The sequence below is a fragment of the Sesamum indicum genome, linkage group LG4 (genome assembly GCF_026168435.1).
Source record: "Sesamum indicum cultivar Baizhima isolate 11 linkage group LG4, ASM2616843v1, whole genome shotgun sequence".
Lineage (NCBI taxonomy): Eukaryota > Viridiplantae > Streptophyta > Magnoliopsida > Lamiales > Pedaliaceae > Sesamum > Sesamum indicum.
Genome location: NC_142660.1, coordinates 12,212,688 through 12,232,948, shown reverse-complemented (window position 1 = coordinate 12,232,948; position 20,261 = coordinate 12,212,688). Strand labels below are relative to the sequence as shown.

Here is a 20,261-nt window from a genome sequence, read left to right as displayed (position 1 = left end):
AACTCATCATCTATCCCAACTATTTCTTCTCCCTCTAATTTCTTTATTAAACACATCTTTTTACTCAATAACCAATAATTTTCTCATTATATATATATTTATTATGAGAAACGAGTAGGTTGAAAATAATAAATTTGATCAAATTTTGGCTATATATCGATTTTCATAAATTTTTTTGACCACATTCTTTTAAATTAGAATGTGTGGCACGGCATATTCAGATGAATATGCATAGTTAAATTTTAAAAATTAAAATTTATTTTTAAAAGAATATTTCTATTGAAGAAGTTAAAAACATTAAAATGAAAAAAATAATAAGAAAGTTATAAAAAAAATTAATGTTAGTGAAAATTGACAAGAGTGGTTAATTTGGGTTAGAAGAGTGCATAGTTAATAAATTCATTAATTAGTTAAATTAATATTAAAAAGTATATAAATTGTTAGGTTAAAAAAATAAGACACTAAAAATGTACCCACTTAATAATATATATATATATATATATATATATAATGAAACGGCGTATTTTGTCCATTTTAAATTGTAATTATTATATCTATCTTTTCATTAAATAGTATTTAATATGATATCAATTTGAAATTCTTATAATGATGATACGTTATATAATTCGTATGTTTTTTATTTTTTTGGTATAAGAAAAAGGTAGAAACAAATAAATGCAATATAATTATTATGGGGAAATTATTTAAAGTGGAGATTATTACCCATAATTAGCTAATTATTCATAAATTATGTAGTTTTTTTTTTCTGAAGTAAATATATATATTTTGGTGGTTTGGGTGCAAAACTCCAAAGTGGAAATGGGCAGTGAATGGAGCCCACAAGATAAATTGGAATCACCCAATGTCAACATACTCAAAATGATTCTTCAATAACTAATCATTTCTGTAATAAAAAAAAAAGAAAGAAATAATAGTTTGTGTAATTATTCATCAATCAGTGCCCTATAAAACTCATTTCCTCACGTTACCAACATTTCCTCTGCGAATTTTTCATTTTTCCTCTTCACTTTTCCAAGTAATAAAGCTTTCCCCTCGAGTTACGCAGGCAGGAGGATCTAATCTTTCTCTCAGGTACAATTTCGAATGATTTCGGTCCAATTCTTGTTTTATCTGTTTGATTCTTGTGTAATATTGTCTGAAGAGAATAGATCTGGGTTGTTTGTTGTTGGATCGTAGGAATCGCTTATGGCTTCAAAGCGGATCTTGAAGGAGCTCAAGGATCTTCAGAAGGATCCTCCTACCTCTTGCAGTGCTGGTATATTACTAACATCCCTTGAAGATTTATATTAAAAAGACTTGATTTTGATTTCTTTATGTAACTGGGTTCTTTGAAGGAAAAGTGTTTCTGTGTTTTGTTTTTTGTTTTTTGTTTTTTTATAAAAAAAATTGGTTTAATGTTTTTGCTTTGTGGGCTTGTTTATCTTGGATTGGATCTTCATAAAGCAATTTTTGGGTATTTAAGCTGAGCTATTCTCGGTCTTTTTCGTCAGAGAATTTTTTATGGTAGTGATTAGTGTAAGAGGTCACAGTTTTCATTAATCTTTGTGGGTGGCCTGGATGATCTATTGTGTGTACAAGTGAAAGCTTTGGTTTTTATTTGGCTTACTCGATTTATGTTTATTGTTTTATTTTCCTATTCTTTCTTTTAGATTTTGCCTGTTCGAATTAATTATGAGGTTCTGCGATCTTTTCTTTTCTACCTCGAGGCGAGGGGGTGGTGAGGTGGCTTGATTCAGAAAGTCCTGTTCCTATGGGGTCCTACGATTAATAGACTGATTTTTTAAGCAAGTGCGTGAAAATACATAAGTTTTTTGAGAATCCCATTCTTGTGATGGTATCAGAACTTTGAAATTTGAAGAGTAATGAGTGAGATTCAGGAAGAGACACTATTAAAGATACAATTTCCAGATCTGATTTGGGTGAAATGATGAGCCAATAGTCTTGGCTGTATTAGGTTCATGTATTCTCTTAGGTATATCAATATATTCTCTTAACAATGTTTGATTTAATAAGCTACTTTTCTAGAATAACCATTAACCCTTGCCATGCAGAGTAACACATTCCATTTGATGAGATTTTCCTTTAGGCTAGTTTGAATAATAATCTGGTTGCAATCTTTAAAAACCAATGCAGGAGATGTATCAGAAATGATTTCCGAAAATCAGCTCTATGTGTAGACTTACCTTATTTTTTAACACTATCCTCCACTGTTACTCATGTGAATAATTGTTACCCCTGTCCTGGCTCAGTTGTTTTTGGAAGAGTGGAATGTAATAGGAAAGGGTAGACCATGACTTTTGTGAATGAGCCTTTCTATCCTCAGTTATTCAACAAGTTGTGTGAGTACCCTTTTTGATTTCTTGACCAACTTCTATCTTTATCTTTCTGATTTTTGTACTTCGCTATTTTTGTGTGAACCTTTACGATTCTGAACTCTTTGTAATTTCTCTTTGTGACCTTATTTAAGTGTACCATGCTTCTCAGTACAGAATTCTTACACAAATTTTCATTTTGTGATGCTAATATTTTTCAGGCCCTGTTGCTGAGGACATGTTTCATTGGCAAGCTACAATCATGGGTCCTCCAGATAGCCCATACTCTGGTGGAGTCTTCCTAGTTACCATTCATTTTCCTCCAGACTACCCTTTCAAGCCTCCTAAGGTATTTCACGTGCCTAATTGTCTCTTTTTACATTCAATCTGTTCTTTTACATTTTCAAGAACACAAGCATCACTATCATATCTTTGATTTCAATGGTTCTTATGTTTGGTGTCTTTGGTCAATTCTATATGTGGCATCATCTCTTCCAGCCTGCCGTTATTCTGTACTCAAGTTCTCCCATGATGCCTTTTCTTTGATTATTTGCAGTTCTCATGCATTCATCTTGATGAATTTGCAGGTTGCTTTCAGGACGAAAGTTTTCCACCCAAATATAAACAGCAACGGGAGCATATGCCTCGACATATTGAAGGAGCAGTGGAGCCCTGCGCTAACTATTTCCAAGGTCCATATTTTTTCAGTTCTGATCCCTAAATTCTACTTGGTCAACCTTTTATCAAAATAATCTCTGATAGAATTCATCCTCTTATCCCATTCATAGTATTTTTAGATTCAAGTTGCTGAAGGTGTCAACTTGTTTTTGCATCCAATTGCAGGTGTTGCTTTCCATATGCTCTTTGTTGACTGACCCAAATCCTGATGATCCTTTGGTGCCTGAAATTGCCCATATGTACAAAACTGACAGGTCCAAGTATGAGACTACTGCAAGGAGCTGGACTCAGAAGTATGCCATGGGCTAACCATGTTTGGTATGGACGAGGGGATAGCCCGCCCTTACCTTAAAATACTTCGGTCTTACATTTTATGTATGAAATAGTCTGATCTATCTTTTGAAGTCTTAAATTTGGACTAAATAGAGGTCCAAGATGTGCTCTGAAGAAAAGGAAAGACATGTTGCTTTCAAACTGTTTGTATGTGTAGTTCATCTTTGAAATGTTTCCTACAATTTTATATCGTGCACTTGTTATCTTGATTGCTTATTTCTTCCTTCTTAACTCCAACCTAAACATTTTCTTGGCCTGTGAGAATGTGATGTTGCTGTTTAGATAGATGGTGATTATGGAAAATACAGTGATCCTTCACCTGGATATACATCAAGAATCTAATTTGTCTAACGTGGCATTCTGTATTGGCTTGTGCTCTGAGTATGATAATTTCTTACCATGGAATGGTAGATAAATATTCAACATGGTTTATACTTGCCGGGAAGAAAGTATTAAAGGTGATACGGCGCATTGAAATTGTTCGTCACTGGTGTACTATGGAAACCAACTCTAGTGCTTGAATACATAATATCGTCGTTCTCTTGTTGATTTCCATGATTTGGCGTTTATTGGGATACAATTGAATACCTGGTGAAAAATGTGATCTTGTCCTTGGAGCTTACATTTCTGCCAACTCTGTTACCCATCACACCCGACAAACTTACTTCAGGCCTGATTTTAGATCTCATATAACATTCCAATCTGCAATGTTCTTTCTGATGGGATTTCAAGTGTTGAAACTGCTGACCTGCTGTTCTTCTGAAGAAACCTGTATAGATAATCTATCATGAATTGGGCAAGCATTCCACTTTCCTTGTTTGCTTTGAGGATTGTCCGGCCTATTATGAATAAAGTTTCTTTCTGCGCAGCTGATTGAATTTTTTGCTTTTCATTCCTTGTATCAATAATCCCTTCAAGTTGAGTCACTACTGAAGCAACATAATCATGTCCTTTCATATCCTGAGAGTCCTTGTAACCATACTGCACCAAACACCTGTATACCCCTTGATTTCCCAGTTTCCCGACAATCCACCTATCCTCTGGCAGAACAGTTTTGATTGGTAGAGTTCTGGTAGTAACGACCACCATGACTTCCCGTACTGAGTTTGTGTTTTGAACATAATGATGAATAATGGGTGGAATGCCATATACAAGATCTGTAAAGAAAAAGCAAATCCCTGGTGTTCGGTAGATGTTGCTACTCGATAACATTTGGTCCATTTCCCTTATGTTCATCTCTCTTTCTGCTTCATATGCAATCCGTTTACTCCGTCCGTATGTCCATGATAGCATGACACTCAAGAAGAAAGCCGAGATGGCATAAGGTGCCCATCCTCCTTGTGGGATTTTGTTTAGCAAGGATGTCATGAATATGCTCTCTATCAACATGTAAGGCAAGAAAAAGGCTAGGACGAAAACTACGCTTGTCTTCCATATAATCAGCATCACTAAACTTGTCAAGAATGTGGTTATAATCATAACCCATATCACAACTACACCTGTAAACATCATGGAAAGCTCAATCACGACATGGTCATCCATATTATCATTAAACTTGTGAAGACTTTGGTTGTAACCATAACCCACCACACCTGTAAGCATCACGGAAAGCTTCTCTACGTGATCATGTTATTTACATAAATTTTTGACTGATCTTTCAACAGGTTTTGATGCCTTTACGTTTGCCAATTTGCTTGGGTGGTAGAGATCACTTGCGATCTGCTGGTCCTAGACGCTTCCAAGCAATACCCAATTTTGGACAGTGATTTTAATGTTGTTGGAAAGATAAAAGTCTTACCATATGCATTTGCTAGTTCAACGCCACCTTTGAATCCAACGACAAGACCGACTGTGAGAATCATGAGAATGTAGTTGATCTCAGGGGAGTAGACTTGGCCTTCGTGCTGGGAAGATGTATGAATTATGTTAACCCGTGGGAAGCAATCCAGAAAAAGTGACTGTTTTATGATGGAAAAGCATGCAGAGATCATCGACTGGCTGGAAACAACTGCAGCTAGTGTAGAAATAACGAACATTGGCCAGTACACAGGCTCCGGGAGTGAACTGTAGTAGGCATCTGTGATTTTCTCAGGGTTCTTAACTAGATAAGCCGTCTGACCAGCATATGTGATGACTAATGCTGGATACACAACAAAGGAGAAACCAATCTGCATAAGAAGGCAATATCATTCTTATGAAATATAAATAAGTAACAGGGTATCAAGAACAAGAAACTTCACGAACTCTTGGTTGTTGTTAACCTGGATTGCCCTTCTGTTGAAGTGACCCAAATCAGCAAACATGGCCTCAGCCCCTGTATCATAAACCATAAGAATGAACTCAAACATAAAAAATGAGCCTTGGAGGCATAATTTCATTAGTTTTTGAGCTGTTAAATGCTATAAGTATGCCGATAAAGATACCTGTTATGCCCAAGAAAACAGCTCGAAGAAGATCCCATGCAGTCTTGCCGTTATTCATAAAGAACTTGACAATGTAGTGTGGGGAGACAGCTTTGAGAATAGATGGATGATAGTTGATAATATTATACACACCAATTGAGGTATTGGTGGCAAACCACATTAGCATTATAGGAGAGAAAGAGAAGCTAACTTTTCTAGTTCCACAACGTTGGCAAGCGAAGAGGGCTAACAGAAGCACAACTGACAGCCAAACTACATGGTCTGAAACAATCAAGAAACTAGTCAAAGTATATGTTCATAACACAAAATTACTCCTTGTTTCTTGGATAAGATCATCATTCAGTATATATATGTGTGTGTGTGTGTGTGGGTGTGTGTATGAATTTACTCAGCAAACCTTGTGTTATTTTGGAGGAACGGGACTGGATTCCTTGTAGGGCTGAAAGAACTGCATAATTTTAATAACAAGAACTCCAGTTGATAGGTTTTTGTAAGAATTTGTTGCTAAAACCATTCTCAGATACAACAGAACAAGATCTATGCAACAAAGAATTTACCACAAGTTGCAGGAGTCAGTGCTCCATCTCCAATAACCATGCAAGTTCCTAGCAAAGCAAGAACAGTAAGAAAGTCCTGAGCAGTAGAGCTCCTCTCAAGAAATTTCTTTATTTTTTTGCCCAAATTAAACCTCCCTCCACCATCACATGTCACATTCGTTTTGGTTTCCAGCCTCGCGTACTGAACTGAGAACTTGCTGTGAAAATTCACGTGTCGACGGATACAACAATACAGAGCAAAAGTCCCACCTTCACCATGATCATCCGCATGCAGCACAACGAACACGTATTTGATCAGCACTAGAGATGTCAGTGTCCATATAATAAGGCTTAGTGTTCCTACAAGATCTTCTTCGGAGAGGTTCGTCAAGCGAGTCGATGAGAAAACATTGACAGGAGAAGTCCCCAAGTCTCCATAGACTACTCCAAGAGATTGGTAAGCCAGCAACAGCATCTGCATGGCTGAATATTCCTGATAGCATGGCAAATATCATCAAACTGTGCATGATTTTATTTTCGATTTTTATTTCACATATACACGCTATGCGTATAATTCAAGGGAAGAAATTACATGTACAAAGACTAAAGTACGTACATACGTACCTTATCTCTATGTTCAGGAGGCTGATAACTCCTAGTGAAGCTCATGGTTCCATCTTCCGCCTCTCCTTCAATCTTTTCACCAAAGAGGTCTGGGCCACCACCACGATTCTTGGCATTGACGTCGACCATTTTCATGCAACTACAAGCAAAGTTCGATCTCTTCAGAGGAAGTACTTGTGATGTAATAAGCATGCAGGCATGTTTGAATTGCAGTCATATATAGAGAAAGAGTATTTCAATTATTACTGCTGCAATAATTTGATCTTGTGCAGGTAGTGGATATCTACTCAGCAGTGCGTGCAGTGGCCCTACATGTAAACCCCTCTGCTGAAATACTGGAAAAACGCAGGTACGCTGAGAATAAGTGGTGATGTTTACAACCTTGGTTGAAATAGACTTTTTTGGCTCTAACACTAACAGGCAAATTAAAGACGTTTGTCTACAGACCCACGACTTTTAAGCAGCTGTCTCTGTTTATTTCTCTGGAGTTCTGTCTGTTTCTCCCACCTTGTCTCCATCAAATTGACCAATCTTTACACCCTCTACACAAATGTCTACGTATTTCACCAAGCAAAATATACTTCGCGGGTCAGGAGAGCAAATGTCGACAACACCACAGACAAAGCCGCTTTGTCCTGGCTTTGTCCATGATATTGGAACTCAATATTTGAATTAATTATATAGCAAGTACAATACATGCACTTGCAGTATAATTAGTATGTATACTTTAAGAATCAATCACAATAAATATATTACACTAATTATGTGATTTATTTAATTCGATCAAACTTGATTTGAGTAAAAATTTTCCTCACAACTCGCCTTTGAGCTAGCCTTGTGAATTATACATTCAACAATTTTAAAGTTTAATTAGTTGAATGCTTATCCGAGGTATAATTCAGGATAAAGACATTTTTAATCTTTTATGTTCTTTTTCTGAAATGATGAGACAATATTGTCGAATCTGAAAAATGATTAGCGTATTAAAATGAACACCCCTATATATATTTAATGTGGGGTTATTGTCCGAAGGTCTTAAAAAACGCTCCCAACTCTTCAATTGATTGCTAAGTATTACAAGAATAGTGCCTTTTTGTTTGGGTTCGTCCTGATTCGGCCCCTACCCAATTCAGATTACGGTGTGTGGTTGATAAGAAATTTAAAGGTCTTAAAAAATGCTCCCAACTCTTCAGTTGATTGCTTAATATTACAAGAATAGTGCTTTTTTGTTTGGGTTCGTCCTGATTCGGCCCCTACCCAATTCAAATTACGGTCTGTGGTTAATAAGAAATCATACAATTAAAAATATATATAAATACTAGTCCTCCATATTTTCGATACATTTTTTATTACTTAGCTACTTTATTCTTACGATTTTTACTATCTCATCGATTTAAGCATCAAAGAATTATAACTAGAACATTTTTAATGTGATTTTTACGATTTCTTCCAAAGCAAATCACTTATTTAGAGAACAATATAAGTTTGAACAAATGTTATTTGGATCATTTGTACTTGTATGAATCTCACCCAAACGAGCTTAATAGATGGACATATATAGGCAGTGGACTAAATTGGTACGAAGCAGTAACAGTTTAGGTCAGTTCAACCAGAAAATGGAATATAAATCAGAAAAGTTAAAAGGTAGAAGCTTGCTTGAGTAAAATCATGTGAAAAATCCAAAAGCAGAAAAATTATGAGCTTCATCAGTTGGTGATGTCAAAGTTTGTCCAGTTTATGAACAGGGGAATCGGATACCACATAAACAGCATCTTATGTATTGCAATTCTGCAACATTATCTACATTGTGCAATTACTTTTTTTTTTTTTAATTATTAAATTCTGTTGCAATTTCTATACCATATACATTACATCTGTTCGTTTTCTCGAAAACACTTCTTTTTACTTACCAATAAAATGCATGTGCATTACGCGTGAGGTATATATATATATATATATATATATATCAAAATTGAAAAAATCTCATAAAAAATTCAATAAGTTATTTAATATATTAGTGAATAAAATGTATAAACTAAATTTGAAATGCTCTTAATTGTAATATTATTATATTTTTATAATATCTATGCACTGAAAAAAGGGGGGCAGGGGGGGGGGGGGGGTTAAATTCGTTTTACCTTCTACTGTACATAGGGACGATATCAAAAATACTCCTCTACTATTAAAACTTTCAATTAATTTTTGTAATTATGTGAATTCTACCTAAATGGACAAAATACCTTATACGTTTCTTTTGTTATTTCTAATAGCATTATGCCTTAATACATAAGAGAATAATAAGAATAATTTATATAATGATGTTGATGTTTTTAAAGGATGTATGTGTATTTTTTTTTTTTTAAAATGAGGGTAATTTATATAAATTATGTTGATTTTTTTATGGATGTATTTATAATTATTCATAAAATAATAATAATTTATATAAGTAGATCGTAAATTAAAAAAATTATTTATAATTATCCCTAATAAATATGGCCGATAGCATCACCTCGAGTTTTAGAGTACTGCTTAATGGGCTGCTGTCAGAAAAAGAAAATAAAGGAGAGTTTAACGGGCTAGGCCCGTGATCCCTCTGGTTCACATGTTGGGCCGACAGATCGTTTGGGCCTGCACAATGGGCATCCGTTAAGCCCAATAACACTTATTCTTGTTTCTCAAAATACGACAAATCAGAACTTATGTTCCATAGAAAGCAACTACTTTCCAAATGAATTGTTAAAAGACGATAACGAACGCTAAGAAGTTGTTAAAAATAGGGCACGATTTTCGGCGAAAAGAACGTAGCAAAGTCGAAGTCGCATGTTTCCATTGCCTTTTGACTTTGGTTACACACGTAGAACACGCACACACAATTGGAAGTTTTAAGTGTGTGGATATAGCCAAGAGGAAAATTCTAGTTCAGATTAAGTTTGGTCAGATATGAATTTATTATATGAAAGTGTAATATACATGCGGTGTATTTGATGTATAATTTAAAATAATCGACCAATCATATAACAAATGTATTACATTTATTTTGTGATTCATTTGAATGGATAAAATTGTTTGAAGTAAAAAAAATCTAAACATAAAAAACACGATTCTTTTGGTCAGGACTAAAGGCGCCATTCAAAGGTCAAGATTTGTGGAATCCCACTAAATATCCAACTTTGAATAAATATATGCAATTAGACAAGAAGAAAACATTCCTCTTGTGGCGGCTGCCCTTTTTCCTTCTCCCCCAATCCTTTTTTGCTTTCTTTTTGTTAAGAAGATTTGCTTTCATTATGCTGCTCACTTTATATATACTGTCTTTGTCTAATAATATTTGACTGAAACATGCAATTTTTTTAGGTCAAACTCTTTTGTCCATGTTTGGACATTGATCACATAATGTTGGAGTTCAAATTAACTTGATTGGTTTTAATCTTAGTCATGTTTGGTTTTAATCTTAGTCATGTTTTGATATACGTACACACATTCATATTAATAGTTCAAAAGACAAAAAGAATTTTTATTACTTTTCTCACGTTGAAATCAAGAAATCAGACAGTCTTGAATATTTAAAAAATTTAGTCTAAAATGAGATTCGGATTTATGAATTAGAATCCGGATGTCAATTTCAAGAAGAACATGACAACAACATGAAATTCAATATTTTATATATATGTTAATTAGGTTGTTGGTGTGGTCTCTTTGTTAAAACTATATGTGTAAATCATCACAAGTTATAAGTGAAATATATAAGTTTGAGGAGCTTTCATCATATTAAATGCATACATAAGACAATTGGTACGTATAAGAACATGTACGGATCTATGTGGTCATATAGATTGCTTGATTAATTCTTAATCAGCAGTCAGTATTATTTCTAGTCGTTTGGGTAAAAATTATTTAGACTTTTGTCCTAATCCAGCATTTCTCTTTTCCTGTCGTTAAAATCGAAACTAAATTTAATTAAGTAATTTAATAATACTAACTTAACACTTACACTTAAACTCAAATACAAACTTTTTTCTTTTTTAGGACCAATGGTGTCTTATTTTAATGGTTGAAGCTAAGGTTTAGGTCCCATGAAGTTCAACATCATGGGTTCGAGTCATACCAAATTTGTAGGTATTTGTCTCACCTTATTATGTAAGTTATTGTAATTTATTTACAGTTATATTTATATATTAATTGAATTAAGAGTTATTATAATTTTATACTAATTATTTTTTAGTATATTAATATATTGATTTGAATTAGTGAAATACTTAAATATATATATATATATATAAAGATTTTAGGTATAGTAATATTGGAGAAGTAAAATGTAGTAATTTGGTTGGGGTTGGGAGAAGAGTGAAGTTGAAAAGGGCCCATCATCTTTGTGTCGGTAGGTTAAATGGACCAGAGAAACATGGCCCAAAAGGACTACTGACCCAAAACCATGTGGGTAATTATAACTTTTACTGATATTTTAATTATGATTAGCAATAAATATACAAACTGCCAGATCACACGCTTTTCACGTTCTCCATCGATTGAGAATCAAAAGCGCGATTTTCATTGCCTGGGGTCACACTCACCTAGCGCTTTCAACTTCAATTTTTTTTTCTTTTTTGAGAGGGCTTTTCTACTTCACATTTGGTTTGGTTACAAAGAAGAATGATTCTTCATTATCATTACAATTTGCACTTTGGCAAAAATAAATAAATAAAGTACCCTCATCCCACTTCCTTTATAATTTGACATTTAATTGCTTTTAACACCGATATCTTAAATAATCACATAATAAAAAAACTTAATTCGTTGAATATATTAGAAAATTTAATTCAATTTTTTATCTAAGTTTCTTTTATTTAATCAAAACGAATACATGGAAAGTAAGCACTCGTATAGAAAGTATGAATACAATATAAAATTATTTTTCAGAATAAAAAGACTCAAATATAATTTGGACAAAAAATCAAGGAGACGGCACGTGGTGTGCACGTCGCAATATCATATAGGACATGATGCATAAATAGCCAATGCCAGGTCAGAAAAAGGCGGGGTTGAGGTATAATTGAATTTGGGTAGTAATTATATAAGTATGAAGGAGGTAGCTAGGTATGGTATGCAAGTTGGGGACAAAATCTATGAGACATGGACGTAAGATAAGGCAAAGATTGATGAGGATCAGCTGTTCATGGGTAGTACGACGAGAGAAGTGAGTATACATACATATGTACATACGTTGGGGGGGAGGGGGGGGGGGACCAAATTAGGCTATAGTGATGATGAGTACGTATGTATATGCAATGCATTGTCATTGTGCATTAAATTGCATTACAATTTACACCAGTTTAGAGCAGTTTTTTGGGTGCAGTGCAGAGCTGCGCTGTTGCAAAAAAGTCGGCTCTGCTGCTCAGTTTCTGGGACTGACCTCTCCTTTTCGTTTCTGCCGTATATTGTGTTTGTGTGCCTATGTTTGTATATTTGCCTGTTCCTCTTCTTAATTAAACCCTCTCTGCCTCTTACCACCACTCCAACAAAACAATTGTAACCTAAATTACAACCCATTTTTTTAAGATTTGCTATCATTATAATTTTGCAAATTTTGAAATACGTCTTTATGGTATCAATTGTCTAACATATATTCTCTTGTGATAGCTCATTATAAAGGGTAATTGTCGTATGATCGTTAATTTTCGAAGGTGTTTTTATAATATTTCAAACAATGATGGAGTATTTATAACTATATCCGAAATTCTATTATTTTTATTATTCTTATTATCATTAATTAATTAATAATTTGTCGTTCTTGATTTAGATATTCAGACCACAACATTGTAAATCTTTAATTTATTTTGGACATGCTTGCTGAATTTATTTAATTAAAAACATTGTATAATTAAGTTCAAATATATATCGTAGAAGTTGTTAGAATTTTTTATTATTATTATTGAAGTGTTTGACACATAAATCATCGAGCTTATATGATATTAATAATTGTAATTGTATAATTTTTATGATTACAATTGAAAAAAAAAATTAAAAATAAACTAAGAACTATAAACTCTTGACATCTTACTTTTGAATTTTTATAAGTTCATTTTTTTAAAAGAAGAAATTATGAGACACTTTATAATATTTTATAAATAGCTATTTAATTTGCTAAGGGTTTGCAAATAACAGCAGGAGGAGGATAAGTGAAAGATATAAGGGCAATTTAGGTATTTTGTAAAGCACCAGGAAGTGTGTGCCCTGATCAGGTCATCCCACATAAATATTCATTCAGTGCACAAGCAACATTATATGTGCAGTAGATTAATTAATTGTCTTTTCTTATCTTAATTAATATTCTTTATGTAGTAATATTATTGCATGTACAAGGCCAGAATATTAGCATTAAAAGTTCATTACCCGTCTAAATTAATAAATATGGGATAGAAGGTTCAATATATTTATATGGAATTTTTCAAATAGTTTCAAAATAGATTCTATAATTAAAAAAATTCGACACATTTAGTATTCTACTTTATCAGATTTTTGGGTCCAAAATTAAGAAAATTAGATATATTAAGTTTTATACTTTACGGAATTTTAAATTGATTTTAAAATTGAAAAAACTCGTCATATTTAATTTTTTATTTAAGAAATTTTCAAAAATAACTCAAAATTGAGAAACTCGACACGTTTAGTTTGCTACTCTATGGGATTTATAGGACCATATGTCTCGAGTTTTTTTTAATTTTGATATTATTTTGAAACTTCCGAAAAGTATAGAAATAAATATGTTGATGTTTTTAAATTTTAAAATTATTTTAAAAATATCATAAAATAGAAAATTAAAGGTGATGTAGCCTTCGCCCACACATGACATTGTTGGACCAAACTAATAATACCATCCATCAACAAACCTCTCTTCAATTTGGACAAACATAAAATCGTTAAACATATTAATTGCCACATTTATACTTTCAATAAAAAGCTGGTAACATCTCACGTGAAGAAGGGCGTATCATCACTCACCCACACACAATTACATTAAACTGATCTCTTGGGAGCACCCACATATATATATATATATAGAGAGAGAGAGAGAGAGAGAAACACGCTTAATAAAAAAACCCTCAAGAATTAAAAGAAATGATTACATGATGATTTTTGGCAATCCAACATCGCATTTGGCTCCAGCACTTTTGCAATGGGGGCTGGAAGCTAAAATCTGGGCATGAGTTTTTGACAAATGGAAAATCTGGAGCACTCATCTGCTGCACTGCACACTGTAATTTTCTGCAGGGAAAAAGGGGTCTTCTTTTCGACCTTGTTTTATTACAGTAGGGGTCGGGTCTGCACAACAGCTTCTGGAGGCTATCATTTTCTTTTGAATTTACTGAAAAATCCCCAACGCTTTCTTTCATTTTTTAATTTTTTATTGGGTTTTATTGGAGACAACAAAATTTGGTAACGGTTATATATAAATTACAACAAATTTTCATAAATTTTATTATATATAATTATAAATACTGTAGATTTTTTGAGTAAGATTCTTCTCTTAATTTTAGGAATCACAATAAGAATTAAAAATATGCATTAATCTCCAAGAATTGGTAATTGAAGATGAGTGTTTGTTGTTAATGTACTTCATTTATGACAAGAATTTGAAGTGATTGATCAGCTTCATCATTCAAATTTATAGAAATTCTTAAATATCTCTCATTTATCTATTTATTTTTTAAAAAATATGAATTCATCTACAACAAGAGTACCATGTTCAATTAAAAATAGAGTAAATTACGACAGACTCCAATGAGCTTTGTTATAACAACAAATACTCCCTCGTTATGTAAAAAATTATAAATATTTTTCTAAAATTAATGAATATTTAATAAATACCCATACAATAGACTGTTACGAGAATAAATAATTATTAATTTTAAAAAATATTTATAAATTTTTTAAATAATAAAATAATATTTATAATTATAACAAATTTCAAAAAAATCCATTACAACAACGTAGCCTTCAAAATATTATGAAATGTTACACAAAAAGTAGTTAAAAGTAGAAAGCAAATGTTTTGATTAGTTGCAAAGGGGGACATTCTAGTGATGGTGATGAATGAGCCACGTCCCCATCCCCAGTAAAAATGAAAAATAAATAAATAAATAATTAATGAGATTTGGGTGATGCAGCAACCTTGGTGCAAGATATAATGATTTATAGATTTGTCTTTTGCTGTTAGCATCTGTTGTTGCACCCTTGCACAACAAGCTTTCCTTCATGTGGATTACAAATTTTCCAGATATTTTTCTCTTCTTTTTCAAATAATACCAAAATATCTTCCACATCGTCCTAAAATATTTACGAAATTTTTTTCTTATTTATTAGGAGTAATAAACACATACGAAAAATGATAATTTTAATAATTTTATCTTATAATTTTAAAATATTATTTTACATGAAGACAATCAAAATTATTGGAAAAATGCAATCGGATTGCACTTTTTAAAATTCAAAAACTAGCATACGTAAATCTTGTCGCATAGTTAATATACAAAAAATAAGTGCATACTCGATGCCTATGCAAAGAATAAATAATATAAAACTTATTATTTTTATAAATTAAATACATATCATCTTAAAAAGCAACTTCAAAATGATGGAAGTTTAAATTTAAATAAAAAGTTTCTCATTTAGCAATAATGTAGATGAATTAGTACATATGCATGTGTAGCAATACATGCATGACACACTTTTCACCTAACTATTTAATGAAATGTAATAAAGTTATGATGTGTGTACGAGCCGTATATCTTTTTTCCAAACGTATATTAATGTAATTAATTATACACAATTAGTCCTATATGTATATATATGCTAACCTAAAAAAAATATCTAAATAATTGAACATATATAAGATATTTGTAATAATAAAAAACCATCTGATTGCACTAATAATGTGTAGACTTTTGGCAAGAAGAAGTCAGCTCCAATATTCATTATTGTTTTTCCAGAGTAGTAAGTACGTACCCGTGCAGCGCAAGGTGTGAATGTTTTCCACAATCTGGAGGCCTCCAACCCCTTTACAACTCACGACTCATGTCATTTTCCACTACCAATAACATAAATTTTCAACATTTTCTCATTTTTAAGCTCTGTTTCTCAGACAGGAGGACCCCCCCCCCCACCCCACCCCAAGAAAATATTTGTTGGAGAAATTTGGTTCTTCTTCTTCTTTTTCCCAAATTTCATGTTTCTGTGGCTATTGATGAGAAATTATTTTATTGATGAAGTCTTGTTCAGGTGATAAAATGTTGTGGATTGAATCCTAATGTATGGAACAAAAAAAAATATTTGTCAATAGTAGACAAAATTACACTTGTTGTCCCATGGGATATGGGGTTCAACACTTTTAATCCTATATTCTAATAAATTTTAAAAATAATAATAAAATTGAGAAAACTCGACACATTTAGTCATATACGTGGGATTTTCCAAATGGTCTCAAAGGGATTTTTCAAATGTCCCAAAATTGAGAAAACTCGACACATTTAGTCATTTGTCTTACAGAATTTATGAGGTTAAATGTATCGAGTTTTTCGAATTCCAAAACCATTTTTAAAATTACATAAAATAAAAGATCAAAAAAATTCAACCTCTATTCTATGAAATTAATAATTACTGTTATAATAGAACAATATCGAAATATTAATAAAATTTAAATCCATAATAATAGAATGTCAACCTCACCAATCACATTAATATTCATTGGCACTGAACATATATTCAAATTGGTAGTAATAAACAAAAGCAAAATTGGATAGGAAGTAAGAAAAGAAAATATAGTTGGAAGGAATGGTCAACGCCTTTCAAATGTACAGTTACATAACTAACAGTGGGAAAGGGGTTGAGACATAATGATGTGAGTGTGAATGTTTGTAGTTTGGAGGGCGTGTGGAGCGCGCGTGATGCTAGTTTTCAGATGCCCCTCTCTCAATCTATCATCACTGTGCAGATGGAATTATAATTCCAGGTCCAGCACTTCAAATTTAATCTCAGACATAATTAGGGCGCCCCAGTCATCATTATCACTACCTCTTATCTCTTGTTGGAGTAAAATGCAAGTCATTCTTACATATATATATATATGTATATATGGTCCAATTCATTACATAGAGTGAAGGATTTTTTAGCCCACAATATCATCACCCTTCAAAATTTTTCTTTTTTCTTTACACATCAAGTTATTAATTTTAGGTAAAATTACATTTTTACTCTTATAAATAATATTTTTGATCTTGTAGCTTACTTTATTTATACGTTTGGTCCTTTCATTACCAAATTTAGTCCTGAACATCTTGCATTTGATCTTTTTTTGATATATTTAGTCTTGTGCTGACAATTCTAGTTCTAACGATCTATAATTACAAGAACAGAAATGACCTTCATTTTTAAGTTTGCTATAGATATAATGTATATCCAAAAAAAATTAAGTTTGCTATAATTTTAATAATTTTTACCCTCATTTTCAAGATTTTCAAAAAATTATACACTCAGTTCGTATATGAAAGTTCCCGTCAATCCAACCACGTTCGATTAAGATATTACATATTAAACGACTCTCGTCTCCAATTACTTAAACTTTCACATAATGCATATATATATATATATATTTATATAATATTAATACTAGGAAGCTGAAAATATTTACTTCCTTTTGTATATATATATCATGCAAATCCATAATATCCATGTGTAATAAATGCAGACAGCAAGCTATAGCACAAGAAAATTAATCGTGCTATACCTTAGTAACTGTGAGCCATTCTCTATATTTCTCAACCTAAATTAAATATACCTAAGTCCATAATTTAATTTTCGTAGAATTATTGCACTTGCTTTCGGCACAACATCAAATGCACAAGTTTGAATGTTGTGTGGTCGAGTGATCGCCACAAAGTAAGATCTTGCAAGAAAAGGGAGCATTAAGGTGATTTGTTTTTACACTTGCACAACCAGCAACTTGTCATCAATCGGTCAAACAGACAACCGAGAATTCCGCCTACCCGTGTGGTAATATATAGACAAAAGGAATTGCAGGATTCACATCCACACATGAGCTGCAAATAGTATTATTATTATCATTTGGACACAAATTAAATAAACACATATATGTAACTTTAATAACTTAGAATCGAATTATTAAAGAAACATCATGTGATAATACGAACAATTTTGGACCAAGCACAACATTTTATTGTTCGAAATATATATATATATCCTTACTTATATGTTTGAAACAAACAGAACTCACTCAATCTCCATTTCTATTTCGGATGGAGATATATACGTACTAAGAACAAATAAATAATTATAGCTCCGACTAACACTTTTCAACTAAATGAAAATACAAACCGATAGCCGGTGAACAAAATTTGCCTTGATCGGCAAGCCGACTATGTAACACTTCAACATATTCTGCACATCATCATATAGCTAAGAGTGCATCAACGCTACCAAAATCACTCATGTCTTGAAAGTAATCCTCGACTTCAAGTGTACAAAGTTCTTGAAACGAATCCTTAATGTCTCCGTAGTTAACGTTTCCTAGATTGCTGTCCAGAGCTGGGAAGTCATCCATACACATGGTGAATTCATCGAAACCATTGACAAAACTCGGTGCATCGTTGAATAACGGCTCGTTTTCCGGTTCAAAATTGAAGAAATTGTCCAAGAACGGGATGTCCATAGGCAAATGGTCAGTAGAGTAGTCCGGTACCATACTTGTTTCCCCTTGACATTCCTCCAACTCCCGAGCAAGCCCATTAATGGGACCCGACTCACACCCCAACCGGTTCAGATCATCTTTGGTGTCGATGAAGTAACCTACCACTGAATCACATGGTTCCTCCTCCTTTACCAAATCCTGAACCGGATCAGACCGGCTTGGTTCGGTGTATTCACTTGATTGGCTACTTAGTCCGGTCGGTTCGGCTTCTTCGCTTGATTGACTACTTCTGAAGCGGAGAACAGAAGTTGGAGAAGAAAGCTGGTTATGCGACTCATCACCGGAATCATAACCGGAAGCTGACGTCACGTTAATCTCCGGCGAAGTATCCTTGGCCGGCGGAGTAATAAAGTTGGTTAAAGCATCCGGTCCACGGAGCTTTATCGCGGCGTTGTCGTAAACCATAGCAGCCTCTTCTGCAGTGTCATAAGTACCCAACCAAAGCCTAACCCTTCTAGAAGGGTCTCTTATTTCAGCAGCCCACTTGCCCCACGGCCGTTGCCGGACTCCCCTAAACTTCCTGGCGCCGCCGCGGCCTACCGCCGGAACCTCCTTAACCTTCATGGGCTTTGTCTTAGGCTGGAGAATCTCCACAGCTCTATTCCTGGCGGCGTTGCTGACAGCGACAGCTGTTTCCATTCTGATTTCAGTGATGTACTTCTTGACGCGCTGCCTTCGAAAAAGCTCGTCCTCTTCATCACTGGAGGAATCCGTGGCGTCAGGGTCAGTAACGGAAATTCGGACAGTTCTGGGGCCATTCAGATGCTGCCGCTGTTCTTGCAATTTTCTTGCATCAGAGGGCAGCTTCTTAAGGTTCTGTTTGGATGGCTTGATGAGTTTCTTGCTTACTCTCTTGTGCTCCGTGTATTTCACTGGCCATAAAAAACTTTGATCCATTGCTATCATCAATCTTCAAACACTTTGCACTACTCTTTAACATACAAGATTAAGCTATATAAGGCTTAAAAAGATTAAAGCAAACAAGCGTGGGACTAAAGGGAGATTACTTTGAGGTATACTAACAAAGACACCGTCAAAGACGAGTATCAGAATCGGCAGAGAGAATCAAACCCACGCTCGCTCGCACAAATAAAAAGGACATGAACCTTAAAAGATGAGATTGAAATCCGACAAAGAGAAGGGGAGAGACTCTTTTCTTACAAAGTAGGCCTATGTGTATAGCTAGAAAAGAAGAGGAGGTGTAAAAGGTATCGTGTTAGAGGTTTTGGGTTTTAAAAGGAAAGAGAGAAGGGAAAAAAATCGATCCTTCTGTTGTAAGAATGGAAAGTGTTTGAGGAAAGAGAGAGTAGAGAGAGAATCAAGTTCTTGAGTGTTTAGAGGGACAGAGTTTTGAGGTTTTGTGCGGAGACTCAATCTACACTGAAATCGCTGTCTTATAGGATCGCCGAAATTGGTAACGCCAAAAAAATACGCAGACCAATTTCTTTATTTTATTATTATTATTATTATTTTCTCTTAAAAAAAATCTCAAAAAAACAGTCTTTTTGTTACTTATGTTGATAACTTAAAATAATCTTGAAATTAGATACTAAAAATATCTCAGAACTAACGG

At 33.5% G+C, this 20,261-nt stretch overlaps 3 protein-coding genes across 4 annotated transcripts; 1 reads left to right on the top strand and 2 right to left on the bottom strand.

Annotated features, from left to right (window-relative positions):
• The first annotated feature begins 933 nt into the window (after positions 1-933).
• Positions 934-3,560, top strand: LOC105160387 (ubiquitin-conjugating enzyme E2 28). 2 transcript variants are annotated; one of them, XM_011077732.3, is made up of 5 exons: positions 934-1,092; positions 1,198-1,276; positions 2,555-2,682; positions 2,921-3,025; positions 3,177-3,560. In XM_011077732.3, the coding sequence occupies exons 2-5, from the start codon at positions 1,207-1,209 to the stop codon at positions 3,318-3,320; spliced, it is 447 nt and encodes a 148-aa protein (XP_011076034.1). In that variant the 5' UTR covers positions 934-1,092; positions 1,198-1,206; the 3' UTR covers positions 3,321-3,560. The 2 variants fall into 2 exon arrangements, with proteins under 2 accessions (XP_011076034.1, XP_011076035.1); XM_011077733.3 differs by having other exon boundaries at positions 941-1,092; positions 1,170-1,276.
• A 462-nt stretch (positions 3,561-4,022) lies between these two features.
• LOC105160388 (potassium transporter 26) lies at positions 4,023-7,196 on the bottom strand. Its single transcript, XM_011077734.3, has 7 exons — positions 6,928-7,196; positions 6,325-6,796; positions 6,165-6,215; positions 5,768-6,028; positions 5,606-5,658; positions 5,143-5,512; positions 4,023-4,843 (listed from the first exon to the last, which is right to left on the bottom strand). The coding sequence occupies exons 1-7, from the start codon at positions 7,117-7,119 to the stop codon at positions 4,023-4,025; spliced, it is 2,220 nt and encodes a 739-aa protein (XP_011076036.3). The 5' UTR covers positions 7,120-7,196.
• Positions 7,197-18,133: 10,937 nt separating this feature from the next.
• Positions 18,134-20,049, bottom strand: LOC105160386 (ethylene-responsive transcription factor CRF4). The gene has a single exon (XM_011077731.3). It carries the CDS (start codon positions 19,592-19,594, stop codon positions 18,389-18,391), a length of 1,206 nt encoding a protein of 401 aa, XP_011076033.1. The 5' UTR covers positions 19,595-20,049; the 3' UTR covers positions 18,134-18,388.
• Between the last annotated feature and the right edge of the window lie 212 nt (positions 20,050-20,261).